Source organism: Lissotriton helveticus, chromosome 6, assembly GCF_964261635.1.
Source record: "Lissotriton helveticus chromosome 6, aLisHel1.1, whole genome shotgun sequence".
NCBI lineage: Eukaryota > Metazoa > Chordata > Amphibia > Caudata > Salamandridae > Lissotriton > Lissotriton helveticus.
Window position 1 is genome coordinate 223044244 of NC_136067.1, and position 22412 is coordinate 223066655.

At 44.2% G+C, this 22412-nt stretch overlaps 1 protein-coding gene across 2 annotated transcripts in view; it reads right to left on the minus strand.

The window, feature by feature from the left end:
* The window catches only part of CLIC5 (chloride intracellular channel 5), a 517917-nt gene that overhangs the window by 120381 nt on the left and 375124 nt on the right, over positions 1 to 22412 (minus strand). For both annotated transcript variants that reach the window (XM_078647637.1, XM_078647638.1), the window contains exon 2: positions 6795 to 6904. In XM_078647637.1, the coding sequence (XP_078503763.1) occupies positions 6795 to 6904 (110 nt within the window). The remainder of the gene's footprint in view (positions 1 to 6794; positions 6905 to 22412) is intronic.

Consider the following 22412-nt stretch of genomic DNA (forward strand, 5'->3'; position numbering starts at 1 on the left):
CACGGAGTTAGAAACAAGACACATTTAAATGTTTTCGCAAATTTGTTAGTGCATTATGTAGAAACTATGGAAATAGAAGATTGCTATGTCTGCATGAAGCTACCTACTTCTGTGGCTGAAGGCGTGACATATCATCACCTACCTCTGACCTATGGAATCTCCTGTAGTATTTTAGCAAGCTTATTTTACAAAAGAGGACCGTTGCAGTACTATTATTCTAATAATGACGTGATCTTTTCTGAACTTCCCATTCGTGGAAATCTGAATCCTGTACATACCAAAAGTGACGTAATACGATATATGGGAGACTATTTTCTGACTATAGGCAATATAGACATAGCTGAAGCACACAGAGATAACTTGACCTGTACATTGCATGAACAAGAAAAGATATTTTTAAACATGGCAGAGAAGAGAAGGGGGAGTTTCCAAAGGAAGGCAAATGACAAAAGGTAGAAAACACCTAAATGGGCTGAAAACATGGAAAGCACCTCAAATGGCGGGGCAGGGCCTGCTTTGTTGCTGGATTTCGAGAAGAAAGGGAAACTCTGTCTTCATCGCGAGAAGACTAGTTATTATAATAACATTTTCATTGGTTCCAGTCAATGTGAACATAATTACAAGGTAATTGGAGGTTGGGGATTCAAAAATGGGTCAGAGCCTGTGTTTCCTGGAATTTATTATATATGTGGAGACAAGGCTTATTTCAAATTGCCGGATCACTGGTATGGAAGCTGCTATTTTGGCATTGTTTTCCCGATAATATACCATGTGAATGAAATTGCTGGAAGCAGTGAAAACACTAATGGCTTAGTGCGTAGCAAAAGAGAAAGCGTAGGTGAAATAATGGGTAGTATTTTTAGTGCACTGATACCTGGAGTGGGAGTGGTTCTGAACACTCACAGAATTTGCAAATTATCCACTATAGTGGATGTGTTGTCTACTGACACAGCTCATGGATTTCTGCTGGTCAATACTGAAATGGTTGCGATCAGATCAATGGTTTTGCAGAACAGACTTGCTCTTGACACCTTATTAGCAAAAGAGGGCGGAGTCTGCCGGATGTTGAAAGCGCAACATTGTTGCACTTACATTCCGGACAAGAGCGTACAGCTCAAAAGATATGTGAAAAACATTACTAATTTGGAAAAGGAACTCAAACCACTCGAGGTTGATAGTGCCTGGAAGAGACTGGTTGATGGTCTCTCCAATGTAGGTCATTGGTTTGCTAGTTTAGGTAAAAGCTTATTGTTAAAGGTACTGATGCCAATTGGAGTGATAGGTCTTATCCTATTTCTCATATTCGTCTGTTGCAAATGTCGCAAACACCGAAAGAAATACCAAGTGAATGCGAGAGGAGTGAAACGAAGTGCGGATGAGCTTGAATTAGAAGAAATGAATAATCAGATTTATAAAAAGGTGAAAAATTCTCACCCTACCAAAACTGAGAAAGAGAAGCTGAATCGCTTGTTGGAAGAGATAGAAATGTACAAGGTGTGAAAGAAAGTTGGCATCTGGTTCCATTTTTTGTGATGATAGTAAATATCATCAAAGAGGGGATTGATAGAGCAAGATTTCGCATCGCGACTTGCTCGATTCATGAACCTCGAAACCGTTGTAACCTCGTAACGAATTGTATGTTTTACTAATATCTTTTATTTCCGATATATATGTATGATAGAGAAGCTTGCCTATGTGTTTTACTAATACGATTAATCCGTGTTTCTAAAATGGCCGCTGCTTGACTTTCCTCTTCTGCGCATGCGTCAGTCACACTCACGTGACTTCGTGTAGAGATAGTTTTGGAGGGAAAGGGTGCGCATGCGTAATAAGCAATAAGATGGCTATAACGTGGTAAAGCTTTGTGCTGCTGCTCTTGTGAAATTGTTTGTTGCACTTACCAATAATGCATAGTTTATTTTTATAATGATGAACCTAAAATGTGAAATCATGACATGTAATACATTCATTTATTTTTATGTACTAATTTGTTTTCGCTTCCTTTTCATGTATCCTCGGCACTGAGGGGTGATGGGGGCTTGGGAGTCCATCTTGGAGGGTACTTCTGCGCAGAATCAATCGATGGTGAAGATGGCATTGAAACCAAGCCAAAGAAGGTTGTTGGCAGAGCCTGCATGAGAACATGCACCTTCACCCAGCCAGAAGCATCTAGATTGTATTATATTGTAACACATTGTATTCTTTTGCATTGTATTCCGTGCGACTTCTCGTGGGAACCCCAAATCTTGCTAGGCGGCACCTTAGGATGCAAATTAGGCCTTAGAATAGTCTGTTCTGATTGGTGTGTTAACCAAAGCCTACCTTAGGACCAATCCAAATTGGGGATTCTGACACTTTGCAACATTTGGGGGGTGGTACCCTGTCCCAAAACAGTATAACTAGCCTAGGTTTAGCTAGAGAATTTGTCCGACTTGTCTGAATAGCTGACCTGTCCCTGACCCAACGCACTCAATAGGTGACTTGATACAGAGGTGCTGCGGAGCTCTCTGTCCGAAATCTGACCATAGACTCTGAAGGTTTTACTGAACCTAAAGTGCTGGCGGAGCACTTTTTCTGGGAATTCGCTGACCCAATCGGGGTCCTGATCGATAGCTGCAGAGAGGGTGGAGCGCAGGCGTTGCTTCCAAACTGCGGGTGCTGGTCGTATCCTGGTGGTCCTGTCCTGATCCGAATCTGGGTTTCCTGTCCTGTCCTGGGGTGTCCATTCTGCACCTGCTGTCCTACTGAGGGTTATCCTTCCTTGAGGGTTTTCCTGTCCTTAACTGACCCGTGGCCAGGGTTGGTTTTCACACCAGTCTAGGTAAATATTGCTCTGAAATTCTAAAAACTGCACCTTTCTATTTTTTCTGTCTTTGCTTCAATAAAGACATACCTTTGCACGTGATAATTTTCCATGCTTTCTCCTGCAACCATTGCATTTCATAAAGTCATTTGCATTTGATTTCATAGCGTGTTCCTATGTTACCCTACCTTTTAGAAATCATTTTCTGTATTGCAGTTTGCAACTTCCTGATATGGTCTTGGGTTTTTCTCTCGCAAACTGACTAAGTAACTCAGATTTATAGCGTGTTCACCTTGCCCCTTATCTTAGTTTTCCTCTCACTTAGCGGGTTCCCTGTCGCACTAGTATTCTATTGATAAAGCTGTATGACTGCCCTTATTTGAATTTAAGATAAACTTTTCAAAACTTCCAGTTGTCTGTGGTCATTTCATAAAATAAAGTATAAAAGTTGGGTTTGTATTTTGCTGCCTTTCCTTTTACAGCTAGCTCCCTGACCCATCGTGGTCAAAGGTACCCATAACGGTGGATGGTAAGTTGGGTACACTGGAAATAAATCGAAAGGGAACTCACAATTATTGATAGTAGATTGTGTGGTCACCTGATCAATGTATATGATAAAGTAAAGTATATGGGCCCGAAGCCAGAAGTGGCGACATTATTGGTCGGGTGACCCGCCTGCTCCTGGCATTGCCTAGCAACCGCTATTCCTGCATCCACGAGGACGCCGTCAGTCTCCATAGGGGTGCCAGCTGCTGTTTCGTTGAGTCTGATGTTCATGGTTTCTCCTGTCGCCTGGGTTTCTGCAGGTTTCCTGGCGAAGACTTCCACTAAGGTAGGCTGCCGCAGGGTGTCCTTGTTTTTTGACCAGAGCGACATGGCCAGTGACCCCCTGACCATCAAGGCCAAGAAGCTGCTTAGGCTGGCTTGTGCACGGTCACTGATCCTGCTCAAAAGTTCTCGTAGAGCCGCCACAAGCAGAGGCTTCCTCTGGGTGAATACCGTGCATTTGTTGAAATCGGGAGTGGTAACCATCATAAAGAACCGCTATTGGGCTTGAGCATGGTCCATCTGTAAGGAGCCAGGGTCGATGCGACTCTCCGCTACAGGCTACCCGCAGCCATCTTGCCTCCTGTCAATACGGTATTCAGTGGATAGAAATCTCACAGAAATTCTAAGAAGACGGGGCCATGTGTATGAAAGAAAGGCTTTGCTATTTCCAAATATCACATTTGTAGAAATTGCTATTAGAGAATTGCAAAATTAGAAGTACGAAGGAGTGTATTTCACTAAAAGCGATTTCTACAAATTCGCAATTGAAATTAGGAAATTGCTCATTTGGAAATTGCAAAATTATGATTTACAAATAAGAAATCTCAATTTTGGATGCTGGGTGCTAGATGATAAAAGCATTACGAGTTTTTGAAGGTGCAGCTGGACTACTGGCTTTCATATGATATATTAAGACACCTCTGGTGCTGTGGGCCTCCTTCCTCCTCACTGGAAAGGTGCTATATCCCACCCCAAACTCTACATTTTATTGCATGTAAATATGCATGTATGTGTGTGCAACATGGAGGTTGTCTGTTTTCACACAAAAAACTGAGGTCACCCATCCTATCCTCATTATTCAACATGAAACTGTCTGTCTGAAATAAACAACGGTTTCATACAGAGCTGCTGTCCCTGGAAATTCACAAGCCTGGCTGCACATAGTCATAGAAAAGAATTCACACTGAGCAGGACAGGACAAACCTGCACATCCAGAAAAATCCTCTCTCCCTTTTAGTTGTTTTTGTGTGATGGGTTGAAATGCACATCTGTCTGTCCAGAGAGTGAGACAGATAATCACAGCCTCATTGCTCAGAACAGACTATGAACTAGATTGGAAGTAGGCTGCTGGTCCATCTGCTAGGGTCAGAGCATGAAATAAGGAGCCTCACCTCAGTGTGAGTCCTCCAAAGCCCTGCCTTAGTGTCTTCCTAAAGATTTGGTGCTGATATCCAGCTCAACCTTCAACCAGCCGCGGTCGTTAGTGGGAGTACCTGCCGGGCGGTGATGTGGGGAGGGGGAGGGGCAGGGTGGCGGGTAGCAAACTATGGATTACGGAGGTTTACGGGTAAGTAAACATATAAATAAATAAAACGAATTTCGTTGCTTGCACTGCATCGCATTTGGGGATGCAGTGCAGGGATGCCCTTTGTCGCCACTGCTTTTTGCATTGGTGATGGAGAAAATGGTGTGTAGGTGACAATCAGGTTTGCGGGGATGGGGCATCGCTATGGGAACGACCACTCGTGTGCAATCCTTGCATGCGGCCAATGCTCTGGTGTATCAGTGTCAACCTGAATATTCAGTTCATATTATTTTGGTTACTCAGTAGGAGTCTGGGGAGACATCCGGGCTCAACGTGAACCGGGTTAAGTCTAAACCGCTTCCATTGGGTGCACTGGGGGAGGTTCCTTTACAGAGACTCCCAACTGTAGGTCTCCCTTGGTAGACTTGTAGCGTTAGGTACCTTGGGATTAGGATAATGAGGAAAGCTGTCACATTCTCCACCCTAAATATGGGTACGGTGCTGGAAGGTCTGATGCCCATTGTGAGATTCTGGAACACTCTCCAGCTAACTTAGTACCCTGTTGCCTATATATCTTCCAGGGTACAATGTATGATATCCCTAGAAAATCTTTTGCTGAACTAGATAAATTGATTGTGAAACTGCTGCGGGCCTCGGGGAGAAAGAGGGTATGCATGGCTACGCTGAAACGTACCTGGAAACAGGGGGGCTCGGAGTTGCCATGCTTCGAGCTATACTATCTGACTACCCAGTTACAGCATGCAGTACACTGGTTAGATGAGAGGGACACTTGGGAGAAAAGGTTGTTGGAGGGTGCGTGTGGAGGTGCTCCCCTACCAGAGCTCCTGATGCTGGGAGCTGGTGTTCCAAGCTCAGTGGGAAAGGATAGTCAGATGGGTGTGACGTCGATGTCCTTGTGCACCAGACTTGTGCATTTGGACCTTGCGCATCTTTACGCAGATCACATGGACAATGTCCGTCAACCTTTGGGGAAGTGAAACCCTGCAGGATATATATCCCAATGATAAATGTATTACACTGGCTAATGCTATGGCAGCCTTTAACTTGGGACCGGGGAAATTTTTGCAATTTGCCAAGATTGCGATTACGGCGAGGGGAATCAGACCAACATTCTTGAACGGGCCTCAGAAGTCCCAGTCTCTTGTGACTCTGCTCAATATGGTGGGCGACAAAAGTTAGCGCCCCATGCAGGGGGACTTCCCATTGCACACCCTGACCTTTCAGAGTCGATGGCAGGAGATACTGGGTGACCCACTTACAGATAAGGAATGGGAGGGCATAAAAGAGGGGGTGAAGAGGACCTCCACTAATGCAGGATTTTATTTCATACAATGTAATGTAGTACACCATCTTTCGTCCAAATGTGTCTCGTTTCTTTGGTTCTGGTCTGGACATTTGCCTAGAGATGCCACCTAGCTCACCATGACCCATGAATAACCACTAGAACTCCTTGCCCAAATCCTATATGCTGATTCAAGCACTTAGAAATTCTGCCAAAACACCTTACAGGATGACCTGTTAAAATGTTTTTACCTTTTCTTCTTGTTTTATGTTTGAGTTGCAGTTACATACTCTTTGTGCATTCGTAGACTTCTAGGTCCTTCCGGCTGATGGATCCCACAGGCGAAGTGCATGTTACCTTTACAGAGCATTGAAAAGTTTGTAATTCTGTTCACATTAAAGTGTGTCCCTTGTACATCCACCCCTGCCTACTCCAGAGCAATAGCCTATATTATGCACCTCCCCCTTTCCACTCCATGAAGCTTCAAAGCAGATTCTATTTTTTGTATTCATTATTATCCTTCAATTATATCCTCTATCCCACTTTTGCCTTCTTAAATAATTATGTTTTGGTCCCACACAGAACGGTTTTGTAAGAAATGAGTAGTCGTTTACCTTTTTAAGTCGACAGTGGTGACGTTGAAGACGACCCCTTTGAGCCAGAGGATCATGAAGAGCCGCTGCGAGAAGGGGCAGTTCCCAATGCTTTCTCCATCGATGCCGGCCTAGAAAAGCAAAGAAAGGAGGTTATCGTCCACTGAGCAGCACCGCGACTGGCAAAACCAAGATGGCGGCTGGAGGCCTGGCCATGACAGAAAGCAGACACTAACCACATTCAAATATAGCTCAGTTAGATAACTTTATCTAAGTGGGCCAAGGGCCTACTTGACGCGTGCCTCATTTGGATATCTTGCTAGACATTAGGCTTTCTGTCTAGACAGCCACAAACGACTCCTGTGAGGCAAATACAGGAAGAACCCTCTTGAACAAATAACCACCAATGGCGGCTGAATAAATATTTATTAGCATCATAAAGAAACAAAGACTAAACAGGAAAAAGGTCAACTATAGTAGCAGCCACTGAAACAACTATAGAGCGAGTCAGTGTGCTATGGTAGTGTAGGGACTCTTCCCGCATGCAAATGCCTGCCTAAACTTCAGTTCAGGGTAACTGCACCCAAACTTAAACGCAAATTCCACATTTTTTTCTTCTCACAAGTATAAACAATATTCTAATAACGCGTTAAAGCGACATTTTTTTCTCTCAGAAAAGTGGGCAATATTTTAAAATATTAAATAAATGTAGCACAGAAAAATATGACAAAACGTTGTGAGCTGCCGTGTGGCTGATGTGAGCTGCCGTGTGGCTGATGTGAGCTTTTTTCACTTCTATGCAGGCTCTGAGGCTGCGGTGGTAGCTTCTCTGGTGGCCGTATAGCTGCACACGCGCCCCTGCTGGTGAGGCCGAGTACAGCAGCTTTGAGATTTGCAGAAAATACCAACGCGGAGAAACTTCATGGCTCGGTAAATATGAATCTGGTGCAAGGGGCAACATTTTGGCAAGCAGACTTCGGGGCTGTGTGTGGAAGCCCTCATTGCCTCCAAGAATCTTTGTAGAAATGCATTGTTTGTATCTGAATGGCAGAAGGGCAGAGATGACTATTACAAGCTGTTAACCTAGAAGCATTATCTGATGGATACAATTCATTATGGGCATATGAGAACAAATACTGAGGTGGAAGTCTACCAGCTTGAGTAGGTGATTACTGCACCATTGAGAGATTGGAGGTGTTCTGTGAGCCACAGATGGCTGAAGTTTGGAACATACCTTTATGGGTTCCGGAGTAGCGTCCTACTCACCAGAAAAGCGCTCCAAAACCCTTCAGGGGTAACAGGTGCTACATGAATGCAAACCTTTCTTTCCTTTTATCCCTCCGCTACCCTTCTCACTCCAAATAATTGACTAATATCCACCACTCAAATTACTTTCATATGTCACCATACTAATTCAGCACTAATCCTTTATGGGTTTTCGAAGTAGAGTGCTTCAACACCCCATCAGGGGTAACAAACGCTCTATAAATACAAACCTTTTTTTTCCTCTTCTATCCTTCTGCTATCCTTCCAAATCCAAATAACTGACTAACCTATCCACCACTTAAAATGTACTTGCATGTTTCACTATACTAATTCAACACTAATCCTCCATGGATCCAGGAGTAGCGTGCTACTCACCGAAAAAGCACTTTGACGCCTCGTCAAGGGTAGTAAGCGTTATATAAATGCAATTACAATACAATACATGCATTCCACCAGGAAGGGTATGTGTTTACTGGGATACAAGGGGTCCTGGGTGGATACTCTGATTAATGCGAAACCTTGTGTTGAGGGACATATTACAGAAAGGATGCACAACACTGGTTTGTGCCTATACATCTCCACCATGGGTGCCCAGTGCATAGGCTGGAGGTATGCGCCCCAATACTCCATAAAGGTGCAGTCATCGTGGCATGCAATGCAGGCACCCTAGAACAGAAACTCAAAGCAATAGTCGAACTGCTACTCGCTCCTGCAGTGCAAGTGGCACCACGGCTCTTGGGGGGAGGAAGGGATGTTTTCAAGGTCCCCCTCAGGGACCACATGCAAAATGTGCCATCGTCTCTAAAATGATGTCACCGGAGGCATAGTAACTAGGAGCCCCTTCTTTGGTGGTTCACGGATAGCATATCCCCCTGGCACCTCTTTGAATGTACATCATCTGCTGTACTAGAGAGCAGGCAAATGCGTTAAACGCAGGGTTCTCCAAAGTCAGTCCTGGAGGGTGAGTCCAAGCCGGATTTTTGAGATAACTGCATTCATCTAAATGAGGATATGCTAAAAATCTGGCATGGATCCAGCATCCAGGACCAACTTTGGAGAATCCTGAGCTAAAGCTTTCCCTCATTTCCGTGATACTAACTTTGCGCCTCTGCAGTAAGTTGGACAAACAGGTATGCCCACTGTGCAATATCAATGTGAACCAGCAACACAACAATATGCACAAACACCTGTTGCTAATGACAAGATGGATCAATATGTTTGTCTGGGATTTCCTTGTAAGTATTCCAACTCACAAATGCCTTACTGCAGCTACACAAACCGCTCTAGTCCTTTCGGTGGGTGGGGCCCTGGGCAATGCTTACAGTCAGAGAAAAGTTGCTGCATCCCAGATCTGCCTCAGATTCCCAAACGAGTAAAATGCACACTAGGCCAATAGGATGGTCTTGGAAGAAGGTGACTCAGGGGAACCAACATTGCTGAATCACATCAGGTATTGTGTGTGGATGAGAGAAGCATACTAAAGCCCCTTGACGAGTCACCCTTAGACAGAGTTTTATGGGTGTAGTCACTGGATCCAATACTGGGACACAGGGTCTGCGTCCTAGGTCGAACACAGACCAGGAAACATTCTTCTGGGTCAGTTCCCACCAGACAATGATAGCGGTGTTCCGTATCACGGCATGTTCTTTGTTTTATTGGGGACACAACCATGGCTAACGGAGTTACTGATTTCATTCCCATTCCCTTAAATACTACATAAATCATGGAAATAGAAACAAGAAATATAAATTAAGACCAACTCCTTGGTGTTGTTTATTTGTCATGTAAGAGTATAGGATCTACGACTATACAAAATATAAACTGCAATTGCGTTGTTATAATAGTTGAATAGCACGCTCACATGATGGTGAGACTGTCTGTGAACAGGATGGTATAAGTGGAATATGCAGAATGTATATTGCTCATAAGATCCCTGACTGTCTATACATGTACTGTGTACCTGATGCAGCGGATGCGGTTTTCAATAAAAACAAGTTACAAAAAAATCAAGCCCAACTCTCCTTAGACCAATGTGGGCAACCATTTTGCAAGACAGTCTCCCCTATTGCCACTACAAAGCACCCCCTTCATATCTTTCAGATATAGCAAGTGCTAACCTGTGGCATGCAGCAGATAGCTTTCGTGCTACTTCTGAGCAGCACTGTGTTGCTGAAGGGTAAAAAATGCTTAGACGTAACAGCTCGAGTGAAGTTTCTCACTGACAGGACACCAAGCAGCCTCCTAATATAAAGTTATTTGCTTGTTATCAGCCTCCCTCTACCAAAGTCGTGGGTACCCATGGCAGACTGTTGCATACAAATTAAGAATTTCGCTTGCATCTTGTAAGTGAGTGTATTTTGTAATTCGCTAGAAAAAGCTAAGCAAGGTATCAACCCGCATTCAAAGTGCGGGCAGCTGACATTTTCAGCGGGAGTCGCTAGAAAAAGCTAAGCAAGGCTTGCACTCGCGTGGTGACTACGTTACAAAATGCTAGCGAGTGGCTGTTCCATCTAAAACTCTCGAAAGAAAACTATGCAAGCGCCTAGGAAAACTAAGGGTAGACCAATCATTTTTAACAGAGTTACGTTAAAATATAAGAAACTTGAAACACCCATGCTTAACACATGTTTTACTGTGTATTGGTAAAAGATGTGGCGTGTACTAGTGCTAACGCGGGATTACTGGTTACTAATTATCTTACCAAATCCCATTTCCTGTCGACTGAATCGTTGGTACCTGTCTTGAGTAAAAGGTAATCTCACAATAAACAATCAATTTAAGAACTTACACCACTCTAAATGACCACTGACCAAAATTAAGTTTTAAAGATTTAATATAAAGTCAAAGATAACTGAAGATACAAACTTCTCAAAATGAGATTCAAAAGGTATATCGGTATCACTATGAACATGAACTTCTTGAATAGTCTGAGTCTGAAGAACAAAATAATAAGTACAAGTTCGAATACCATCAGGGTTGCTAAAATGGATACAAGTTGCAACCTCAAAGTCATTACAGAAAAGAAAATTAAGGTTAGTCTGTCCCTACACTACACTAAATGACATCCCTACTTAGCAAGATCTTAACCCTCTAGGTGTCAGCCGTGGTGATTTCCTAAGAAGATCACGCACTTCTCTTTGTCTCTTCTCTGATAATGGGTCTCTCCTGATCAGCCTATCTGCCTACCCATCCGCTTCCTTAGGCTCCCAAAATCATCTGCTCTGCTCTCCTCCCGGGTCACTTTCCCTAATACCAAATCACATTTCCAATAGAAACGCCCCTTGGGACGCCCCTCACGTGGTACATCTTTCCGCGGCAAACTCCATGATGGTACTCTTGAAGACCCTCGTTAAAGTTGACCTTGGTTCCCAGGCTTCTTCTTCCGTGCGCTGATACCCCCTGAAATTCCTGGAAACTCCTACAGGCCTGCGCAAGGCGCCACTGAACAAAGTCCCTTTCATTCGAGCTGATTAGGACCCTCGCACCTGCATACAGCTCGTCCTGCAGTGGGCCTCAAATTCCAGACTTCACCATATCTTAGGCCATAAAACACTCTCAGAGCTCCATACTGGACACCTCACGACCTCTCCTCTAACGAGCACATGACGATTTAAACTACATGACATTATCTGCTCTGGCCTACTTGATTTACATGCAGCAGGTTCCTGCACTCTAAAACGTTAACTTGATTTAAACAGCAAACATTCTTAACTAGCATACGTTTCTAAAATAACACATCTATAAAGCATATACTTTTAACCCTAAGTTCAATAGTACATTTTGAAAGAACCATGTCAACCTTGTCTCACATTATTTTAGCAGCACGTTTAGATTTGCTTGTGAATTGCCATGAGGCCTACACAAAATACTGGGTTTTAGAGTTACATTCAACTCTTACATTATTCCTTTAACATGAGAACGTGAGGTTTTCATTTTCATCCCAAACATTTCTACATTAGTCTCACACAGTTATGATTATTGTTACTCTACTTAAACATTCTATGCATTTCACCACTGAATATAAGACACTCGGTGTATTTCACTTCTAAATATAAACACTCTGGTGCAAAGTACATGTTAACTAACTACGTGCTTGTAAATATGGCGTACTTATACATTTTTTTCAAACTTGTGCTCTCTCAGTCCCCCCTTTGATGACCTTCAGGGGTCATCATTACCATGACACTAAAAATGTAGAACCTTTAAAGTGAAGTCAGGACAGTACCACTTCTTTTCATACTCTCTAATGCTTTCAGACTCTTATATTGAGTGTCCTGCATCGCTGTCAACTCTTCTTCCTGTTTCTTCATAGCTCTCTGTAACCTATTTGCTCTATACCATTGATACAAACGCACCAATCCCCACAAAGTGATTACACAAATCACTACTATGATGATGGGTTTCAATATGTACCAAACGATACCCTTTCCTAAGTTGGCAAACCAACTTCCAACTTTACCCATTCCATGGCCTACTTTTTCCCACACATTTACCTTTGCCAGGTCCTCAATTTCGTAGTGTATGGCAGTGATGTTTTGTATATACTTCTCTAGAGGCTTTGAATTGTCTGGAATGTAAGTACAACATTCCTGGACCTTCAAGGCCCTACAGACTCCTCCCTCTTTTGCTAACAGAACATCTAAAGCAAGTCGGTTCTGAAGAACCATTGCCCTAATCGATTGCATCTCCCCCTCTATCAGCATCAAGGATCTTGCAGTACTGGCAGACAGTCTATCTACGACTGTAGCTAACCTCCTGATCTTAATGTCATTCATTATCAATCCTAAGAAAGGGAATGCAGCACCTATTACATCTCCAACTACTTCTGCTGCACCCAGCCCTCGCTTCCATCTAGTTGATATTTCTTTCTTAGGCGTGTCTAAATTCTCAACATGGTATATTTTAGGGAAGACAACAGCCAGATAGCATGATCCGTACCAATTATCTGGTAACTTCACATAGGCATATCTTCCACATACAAAATATACATTTGGTATTGCTTGCATCCCTTTCATGAAGTTCTTAGAGTAGTACTCCAATTGAAAAGCATGTTCGCAATTGACTTGTCCTACATAAACGTTTTCATAGTAGGAGTAACTCCTGTGAATGCACAGTTTCCCCCGTTTCTCCTTATCCAAAGCAATTGGACCAATACTACCTTTTCGTTGTTGTGCCCTTTCCTCCTTGGTCCAATCTGTTTCTCCTTGTCCTGATGCCTTCAATACCTTCTGCTTCCTGTATCTAGTATCTACCTGTGCTATAAACTTTTTCTCAACTTCTGATATTTGACAAGTCAGATTGTTTATTCGAGCATGTGAAGTATCTAACGTTCTCCATGGAATAAACCATTTGTGTAACCTGTCTTCGCTTTTGTAGTAGTCCCATTTGTTCAAATGCTTGAAATTCGGAACCTCTGGCAATGTCGAGTCGAAATTCGAGAAGTAATACTCAAATCCGTCTCGTCCATAAAACATACTTAACAATAAACTGCACGTTATTCCATATGTCAACGGGAGATGATGGTATTTGATACCCTCCTCCACCGAAATTGGTAATTGCATACAGACATAACAGTCCTTTACCTCCATGGCATCAACATATTCGTAAAGCAACTTAGCATAAGCATTTGACTTGTAATTCCCCTGTGACTCATCCATGTGTAACCTTTTTACTTCTGCATCTAACAACGCTTTGTCTTTCTCATTGATGTTTCCCTTCTCCTTAATAATGGTAGTTCTCGGTGTTGACACTCCCTTATCCTCCTTAACTGTGGTTCCATCCCCTTCGTGTCCCGCTAGGAATGAAACAGTTACCACTAAAATTATAAGAGAAACCACTACTCCTAAAAATGTAACAGCTATACATTTTGCCCTGCGGTTCGGGTTGCCAGCCTCCATGTTCTCAAACAGTGTAGTTTTCGACTATCTTCCAGCATTCACTTCCTCTTCTTTTCAAACAAAGTCTTTCTCTCTTGCAATGTCTTTCTTGGAACACTTGGAAGCTTGACAATTTATTTCCGCAAAACAGTTCAAAGTCCAGTAATATAGACAACCCTAGCCCTTCTCCATCCACTAAAATGAAACCCCTATCACTTTTCTTCTTCCACTCGGCGCTAGGTTATCTTGCAACAAGTTTACAATTTCCTTTCAAAAGTCTTATTTTCGTCTGAAGTTATGTATGACTCAAGGAGTGACACTACTTCTTCATAAACGTCCATCCGAAGTATCATTCCCTCAGGTTCTGGACAGTTCGTACCACACCATGGAAAGTCAACCTTTTCTAGGATTATTCTCCTTATTTCGCTCAAGACAAGTGGACGGACGAAATTGAGAGTTAGCGTTTTTTCAATTTCCAATCCTGGTACTATCAGTTCTATATCCACAATTACAAAGGGGTCCGTTCTAATCAAGATCACTTTCTTCACTTTTCCAGATCTGCACCCCTTTGAAGACATTCGTAGTATGATATTAGTCCACAACAATAAGCACTCCTAGCAATTCTACTACTCGTTCAAGCATTTCCAAACGAAGAAGAGTTCCCTCCAATATTGGATATCGTGAACAGCAAACTGGAAACTCAACTGTCTCTAAAAGCAATTTTCTTATTCCACTCAGGAGAGCAGGATGAACGATGTTGAGTGTCAGCAACCTTTCGGTCTCCGCTCCTGGCAGTAGAAACTTTATTTGCACTGTGATGATCGGGTCAGTTCTGATCAGTTCCACTTCCCTGATCCTCCCTGTTCTGTGTCTCCCAGACATCTGCAACGAGGTAGGTCCAATCGGGAGTAGAGTATCTTCTGCTAGGCACTCGCACCCTACTTGATCTTCTAAGACCCTCCTCGGCTTGATCCTGGATATCTTCTTCTGGATCTGAGTCTTCGGATATAGGAGTAAGCGTTTCTTCTTGGGCCGACCTCAAACTTAGCCTTCTTCTTCTTGCTGGCCAAGTGGCAGCTCCAAGCCTTATTCTCCTATTCCTTGTCCTCTCACTTGGTTCTTGGTCGCTCCGATACGGATCTGAGTCTGAGTCGTATTCACTTCTGCTCTCTCCTTCAGTTGCGTCTTCTGTCTCACTGCCGTCCTGCCTTCGCTCTTCTTCTGAATCCGATGCGTTCCCAACTTCTTCCGACACCTCCTCAGCTGCCTCAATCCCTTCTTGCGACTCTTCTTCCACTTCCGGGCTTTCGTCTGGGATGGGAGCTGTTCCTTCTAGAGGTGCTGGAACTCTTCTAGTATGGGATGCATGGATCCAATTTGGCAGCCCCCCGCACTTCACCGCGGTGTTCGTGATCAGGATTACCTGAAAGGGCCCACGCCAGCGAACATCTAGGCAGTTCTTCCGGACGTGTTTTTTAACCAGGACCCAGTCCCCTGGGTTCAGGTCATGACACAGGTTCCTCGCTGCTGGAACTTCAGCCGCATGCACCTGAAGGGACACAGAATGGATGGCGTCAGACAGTCCTTTACAATAATCCAAGATCAGATCATCTGTAATATTCAATAGAGCAGTAGTTGGAACTGTAGGAAGTCTCATGGCCCTCCCCATCAGGATCTCGTGGGGAGAGAGACCTGTCCTCCTATCAGGTGTGCTGCGCATGCTCATGAGCACCAATGGAAGAGCATCTGGCCAACTCAAGGATGTGGATGCCACTACTTTAGCCAATCTATTCTTCAAAGTGCCATTCACTTGTTCCACAATTCCTGAAGCTTCTGGTCGATAACTACAATGCAGCTTTTGATCGATATTCAGTGTGGAGCACAACATCTTCACTATTTCGCTGTTAAAATGTTTTCCTCTGTCCGATTCCAAAGAGGCAGGCACCCCGAAGCGCGGTATCAACTCCCTGAGCAACAATTTAGCCACTGTGAGTGTATCGCACCTACGTGTAGGGTACGCCTCAACCCATCTGGAAAATACACATACAATCACCAACACATACCGAAGGCGATTGACTCTTGGCATTTCGATGAAATCTAGTTGCATTCTATTGAAAGGCCCCCCCGACCTCCCAATGTGACTCAGTGTGACTGGTGTTCGTTTGCCTACGTTCAGTTGTTGGCAGGTAACACATCGCTTACATACTGATTCTGCTGCTATTCTGAATTTCGGGCAATACCAAGTCTGCCTAAAAACTCTCATCATAGCATCCCTTCCTAGATGTACTGGACCATGTATTTCTCTCGCCATGGGATTAGCTAATTCTTCAGGTAACACAGCTCTCCCATCTGCTGAAACCCAAAAATCCATTTCACTTCGCACACAACCTGCTATTTCCCATGCCTTTTTCTCTGTTTCAGGTGCGTTCTCCTGCATTATTCTTAAATCCTCCCAAGTGTCTACAGTTTCTAACATCATACTTAATTCAGTCTTTTCTTCTGCACCTTCTATTTCCACCTTTGAGAAAGAATAACTTTGTTCCGCACAATAGCGTGCGACTTCATCAGCATATCTATTACCTTGTGACACAAAATCTGTATTCTTAGTATGAGCTACACACTTCACCACTGCAATATCAACAGGACCTTGTAATGCTTCTATCAGCAATCGCACAAATTCTCCATTTCGAATGGGCGAACCAGAGGAGGTCATGTAACCCCTCTGAGACCACAACTGCCCGAAATCATGAACCACACCGAAACCATATTGGCTGTCCGTGTAGATGGTGACTCTCTTTCCATTTCCTGCTATGCAGGCACGAGTTAGGGCAATAATCTCTGCTACCTGTGCGGAATGTACTCCTTCCAGGCAAGCGGCTTCCACAACTCCAGTAATGGTACAAACAGCATAAGCTGCTCTCAACCGACCAGTATCGTCTCTTAAACATGAGCCATCAACAAAGTAAATTTCATCGGGGTCAGACAATGGCTCATCCACAATATCTGGTCTGGGTTTCGTGCATAGTTCAGTCACATCAAGGCAATCGTGGTCTTCGCATCCTTCGCCTTCTATTACCGTAGGTAATGGCATCAAAGTAGCAGGATTCAAGACAGAGCATCTCCTGAGAGTCACGTTTTCTGCGGCAAGTATAACTTGCTCATAACGCGTGAGCCTACTATTGGTCAGATGCTGCGTCTTCGTCCTGGTCATTAACAATTCAACTGAATGCGGTACATACACCACTACTGGATGTCCCATCACAATACTCTCGCTCCTTTCAATGCTGACACCCGTTGCAGCAACGGATTTGAGACATCCGGGCAACGCTGCGGCTACTGGATCTAATGTAGCCGAAAAATATGCAACTGGTCTACGGGCATTACCGTGGGTCTGTGCCAAGACTGACAAAGCACATCCCTCTCTCTCACAGCAATAGAGTGAAAATGACTTTTCATAATCTGGCATTCCCAGAGCCGGAGCACGACATAAATCGTCTCTCAGCTGTAAAAACGCCACCAGACATTCTTCATCCCATGGTACCGGATCACTCACCTCCTTGTGCGTCAGTTTCTGTAAGGGCTTTGCTTTCAGTGAAAAGTTAACTATCCACTGTCGGCAGTAACCCACCATTCCTAGGAACATTCTAACCTCTCTCTGAGTTGTGGGCGCATTCATTTTCATTATCGCCTCAATCCTCTCTGGGGACACCTTACGTTTCCCTTTTTCTAACCTGTGCCCTAGATACTGCACTTCTGTCAGACAATACTGTAACTTGCTCGGAGATACCTTATGTCCATTTTCAGCTAAATGATTCAGTAAGGCAATTGAATCTACTTTACAAGCTTCCTCTGTTTCTGACGCAACAAGTAGGTCATCTATGTACTGTACCAGAACCGAGTTCTGTGGCAGTACTAGATTCTCAAGATTCTTCTTCAACAACTGATTAAAGATGGATGGACTGTCTGTGAATCCTTGTGGAATTCGACACCATGTTAAAACGCGATCTTCCATTTTAAACGCAAAAAGGTACCTGCTCTCTTCATCCAATGGGATTGAAAAGAAAGCCTGACAAAGATCTATCACTGTGAACCATTCTGCTTGACATGGTATTTGAAACAATATTACTGATGGATTCGGTACCACGGGACAACATGAAACGACTATGTTGTTAATCTTTCGTAAATCCTGAACTATCCTAAACTTCCCACTAGGTTTCTGCAAACCCATAATCGGGGAGTTACAAGGACTGCCCACGATTTCCTTCAGTATTCCCTGCTGTATCATTGACTCGATCACAGGCTTTATTCCCGCAATCGTTTCCTGGGACAATTTGTATTGAGGCGTTCTTGGAAACTCAACATTTGGTTTTACCAGAATTTTTACCGGTTCTACCCCTTTAATCAATCCTATATCTTCTCCTGTGAAATCCCACACCTCTGAGGCCACTGCATCTCTTAAGTCTTGTGGAAGATCTTCTACAGTCAGAGTAGGATATAGTTCTACACAGAATTTTGAATTGGCCACCTTAAAGGTAGCATCATCGTCGGTAGTCTGTACCTCCACTCCTTGTGGGGTGCAGTATATGGTGCAATTCAATTTGCACAACAAATCCCTACCTAACAGACATACCGGACTCGAGTCACAAACCACAAACTGATGTTCGTTCATGTGGTTTCCAATTTTCACAGACACTGGTTCTGTCAAGGGACTAGTCATTCTTTTATTTGCGACTCCTACCACTTGAATTGTTTCCCCTGACATTGGCAAGTCTGGAACTACCGCTGATCTCAGAGTCGAACGAGTAGCCCCAGTGTCCACTAAGAACGTAGTGGGACACCCTGCCACTTCTGCCTCAACAAACGGCCCTCTCTGATCCACTTCTAGAACTGCCCCGAGGGTACAGTCTTCCTCACTGCTCACCCGTTGTCCTGTCAATGGATCAATGTAATAACATTTTTCTTCCTCGATAAACAGAGGCATTTGTTTAAAGACCTTTCCTCCAGCTGCTATCTTCGGTGGCTGTGGGAATTGGGCCCGTGGAGCCGAAGTCCCCCCTTTGGCCACCTTACTGCTTGGGACTGTCACTTTTTGCACTGGGTCTTCTTGGACCTGCTCTTCTACTTCTTGCTCTCCGTTTTCAGGGTTAAAGGGACACTCGCGTCGCCAATGCCCCACCTGGTGACACAGATGACACTTTGTCGTTTTCTTTAAAGTGGCAAAGTCTATCCTAGGTCTCTGCCCTTCTTCATTATCCTTGTTCTGACCATTTGGTTTTCGTCCCATCCCCTGCTTCTGCTGGCCACCCTTCCCAGCGGACTGCATTTGCACCACCATCAATTTCTCCTTTAGATTCTTGGCTTTAGAATCTATCTCGTCACTGCAGTACCTCGCATATCTTAAAATCTCATCTAGTGGTTTGTTCTGCCAACAGATTAAATGTTGCTGTATCATCAAACAAATATCAGGTCTCAACCCCAAGACAAACTTTGACACAAACTGCCCTATATCTTTGGGATCCATTACATCTAGTCCACTGTATTGCTTGAATGTTTTCAACAATCTTTCATAAAACTCGTGAACTGTCTCCTTGGGTTCCTGCCTTGTTCGGTCTATTTTTACCCAATCTATATCCTGTGGTGGTACCTTATCTTTCAGCCATGCTATTACCCTTTCATACTTTCGCATGACAATCTCAGATGGTCCATTTGTTCGAACATCTCTCAATGGTTCAGCATTTGGCCATTCGACACTAGTCTTACAAGGGGTCCACAAATCAGATGGGACCACGATGTCAAACAACGTGTTCAAATCTATCCACAGTACTTTCGAAATTTTAACAAACCTCTCTACCTGCTTATACCACTCGACTGGGTTGTCCCGCAACTTCGGAAATGAGTTGGTAAATGCGGCTAAGTCTCCTCTACTCCAGGGCACATGTACATAATTTCCATTTGATATTTCTCGCAAAGGGAATGCCTCCATCTGCATTACCCTTCCCTCCGGGGTCATCACATTTGTACTTCGCCTAACTGTACCCTTTTTCGACCACCTTTCTTCCCATTTATCCAGTTCTCTCCACACTCTTATCCCTGTTACCAGCTCTCTTATGTGTGTTTTTAATCCAGCAGTTCTCTTCTCATCTAGATCTTGGTCTGCGTACTGTAATCTGTGGTTGCTCTGCAATGCCCTTGTCCTAGACAAATCCACGGCATACTTGTCTGCCAAATCAGTCAGTTTTTCATGAACCGCTCTAGCTTTCCTAGTAATATCCTTTGCCATGAACAATAACTCATCCTGTTCATACAATTCTATCCTTTCCAAAGGCAATGTTCCATCTATTATCTCATCAACATCTGATTTTAAACTGGTAACATCAAGCCTTTTTGCCTTTATTTCAGCTTTCAAGACACTCAATTTAGCTCCTCCATCCGCATCTCTCCCATCCCAGCTCCGAGATCTACGTTTAGGTATTGGTGAATTATAGGGAGTCCTCCCCTGTTCCCATCTCTCTAAGTCCCATGCCTTTCCGTCTTCTCGGGGTGGGTGGTGAAACACTCCTTCATGCCTCCCAGCCTCTCTCTCTCCATCCTGGCTAGTTTCACGGGATGCAGGGTAAGATGTTCCCTTACTCCCTCTTTCTTCCCTACTTCCCTGTGATTCTTGATTACTTGAAGCATGACGGGACCTGTCACTATTCTCCTTCCTCCAATGTTGGACATCTTCCCCAAGCGTATGATGAAGGCACCTAAACCTATTCTGAAAAGACGGTACCGCCTCATCTCCTCCGTTCCCCCAGAGACGGGACATTTCCTCACATTCTATAATCCTAGTATTTTGTTCCGGCTGTTCTCTCTGATTTGTAGGACCTGCATCCCCTCTATTCTCTTGACTTTGGCCTTCCCGGCCCTGACTGCTTTCGCTGGCCCCACAATGAGATACTGTCCCGTTACCCCTGCTTTCCCACTCTGGTTCTGTTCTTGTCCTGTTACTCGGAGATACTATGGACCCGTCCCATTCCCTCAAATCAGCTCTTAACTCTGAAAAAGATCTTGGCCGTGGTCCCCTTAGATCCATTGGTCCTCTCGGACCTCCCTGTTCTGAATTGGGACCGACAGTTGTGTCTAATGGGGTGTTCCATGTTACCGAACCTGGCAATTGTTTCCATGCATTTGTCACATTATTCCTCCTTTCCATCTCAATCCTTTCCCTATCCAATTGCCTTTGTTGTTCCCCTCTATCTCTCTCAGAATTATAGATCGAAACTATGGGTCCTATGGTAACAGGCACTTGAAGAGCATCTGGCAATCCCACAGACTCAACCCTTTCTGTGGTTGGCGTTTTCTGCACCACAAACCTTCCCACTACACTCTGTACAGTGTTGTTTGGAGGTGTTTCTCCGCCTTTGCTAGGTGTCCATTCCGATATAGGGAGTGGTGTATATCCCTCTATCTCATTCCCATCTTCCCTTGCGAGCCCTCTATCTTCTATCAATCCCACTCTCGGAGGTGGTCTATCCATTAACAATCTGTTTATCAGATTGTCCTCCGACTCGCTTTCCTCGTCTTCTTCCATGAGGTTTCCTCCTCCTGACACCTCCCTCATCGGATACATTTTCTCCACCTCAATAGTCTGTACCCTCCAACGCTTTTCCTCCTCATCCCATTTGGAATCTCGCACTGCCCTTACCGATCGCGTCAGCCTTTGTTGACGCCTGTTCAAATTTCGGTCGTGTGCAGCCTTAATCCATGCATTAAGAGCCTCAAACTGTGTTGGTCTAGGTGAAGGTTTCAATGAGGACATGGTTGCTTTTAGCCGATGTAACACCTCTAACTTAAACGTCCCGTACTTCGGGAACTGCATTTCCTCATTTCCTTCCGTAAGCTTATTCCAAGCCCCGATCCACAATATCGTATGCAGCCCAACATTCGTTGCCATATAATGAGCTGGCGTACCCTCTGGGGGAGCCTCTTCCCCGTAATAATGTTCGCTTCGTTTACGTTTAAAAATCCCTTTCAAACACTTAAAACACTTCATGATTTCTCTTTTCTCCGCGTTCGTTTACTTCCTGATGATATTCCACCAATCTCAGCGCCGTTCTCACTAACTGGCCTATCCGTACGCGGCTTTCCTCCGACGTCACTCTAGCCGCCCAACCAGAGCGCGGCTCTAGCTAACGTCACACCAACCGCTCAATCAGAGCGCGGCTCTAGCCGACGTCACCCGTCCCCCTTCGCAGCAGTTCCCCTCCTTTCTCAGCTCGTCTCCTCGGTCATGCACGCATCCCATTCATACTCTGAAAAATGATTACTTCCGTCCAAGCGATCACCTTTCTTTGACTGTACGCCCACAGTCTTTCTGTAGTTGTCACCCTAACTTGGCGAAATGTCTTTCCGTTTACTTCCAGACAATCGCCTTCTCCGATAGGTTACTCACACGCAGTAACTTTCGACCAGCGTCCGTTACTCACACACTCACTCTTACACTCCCCCTATCTTG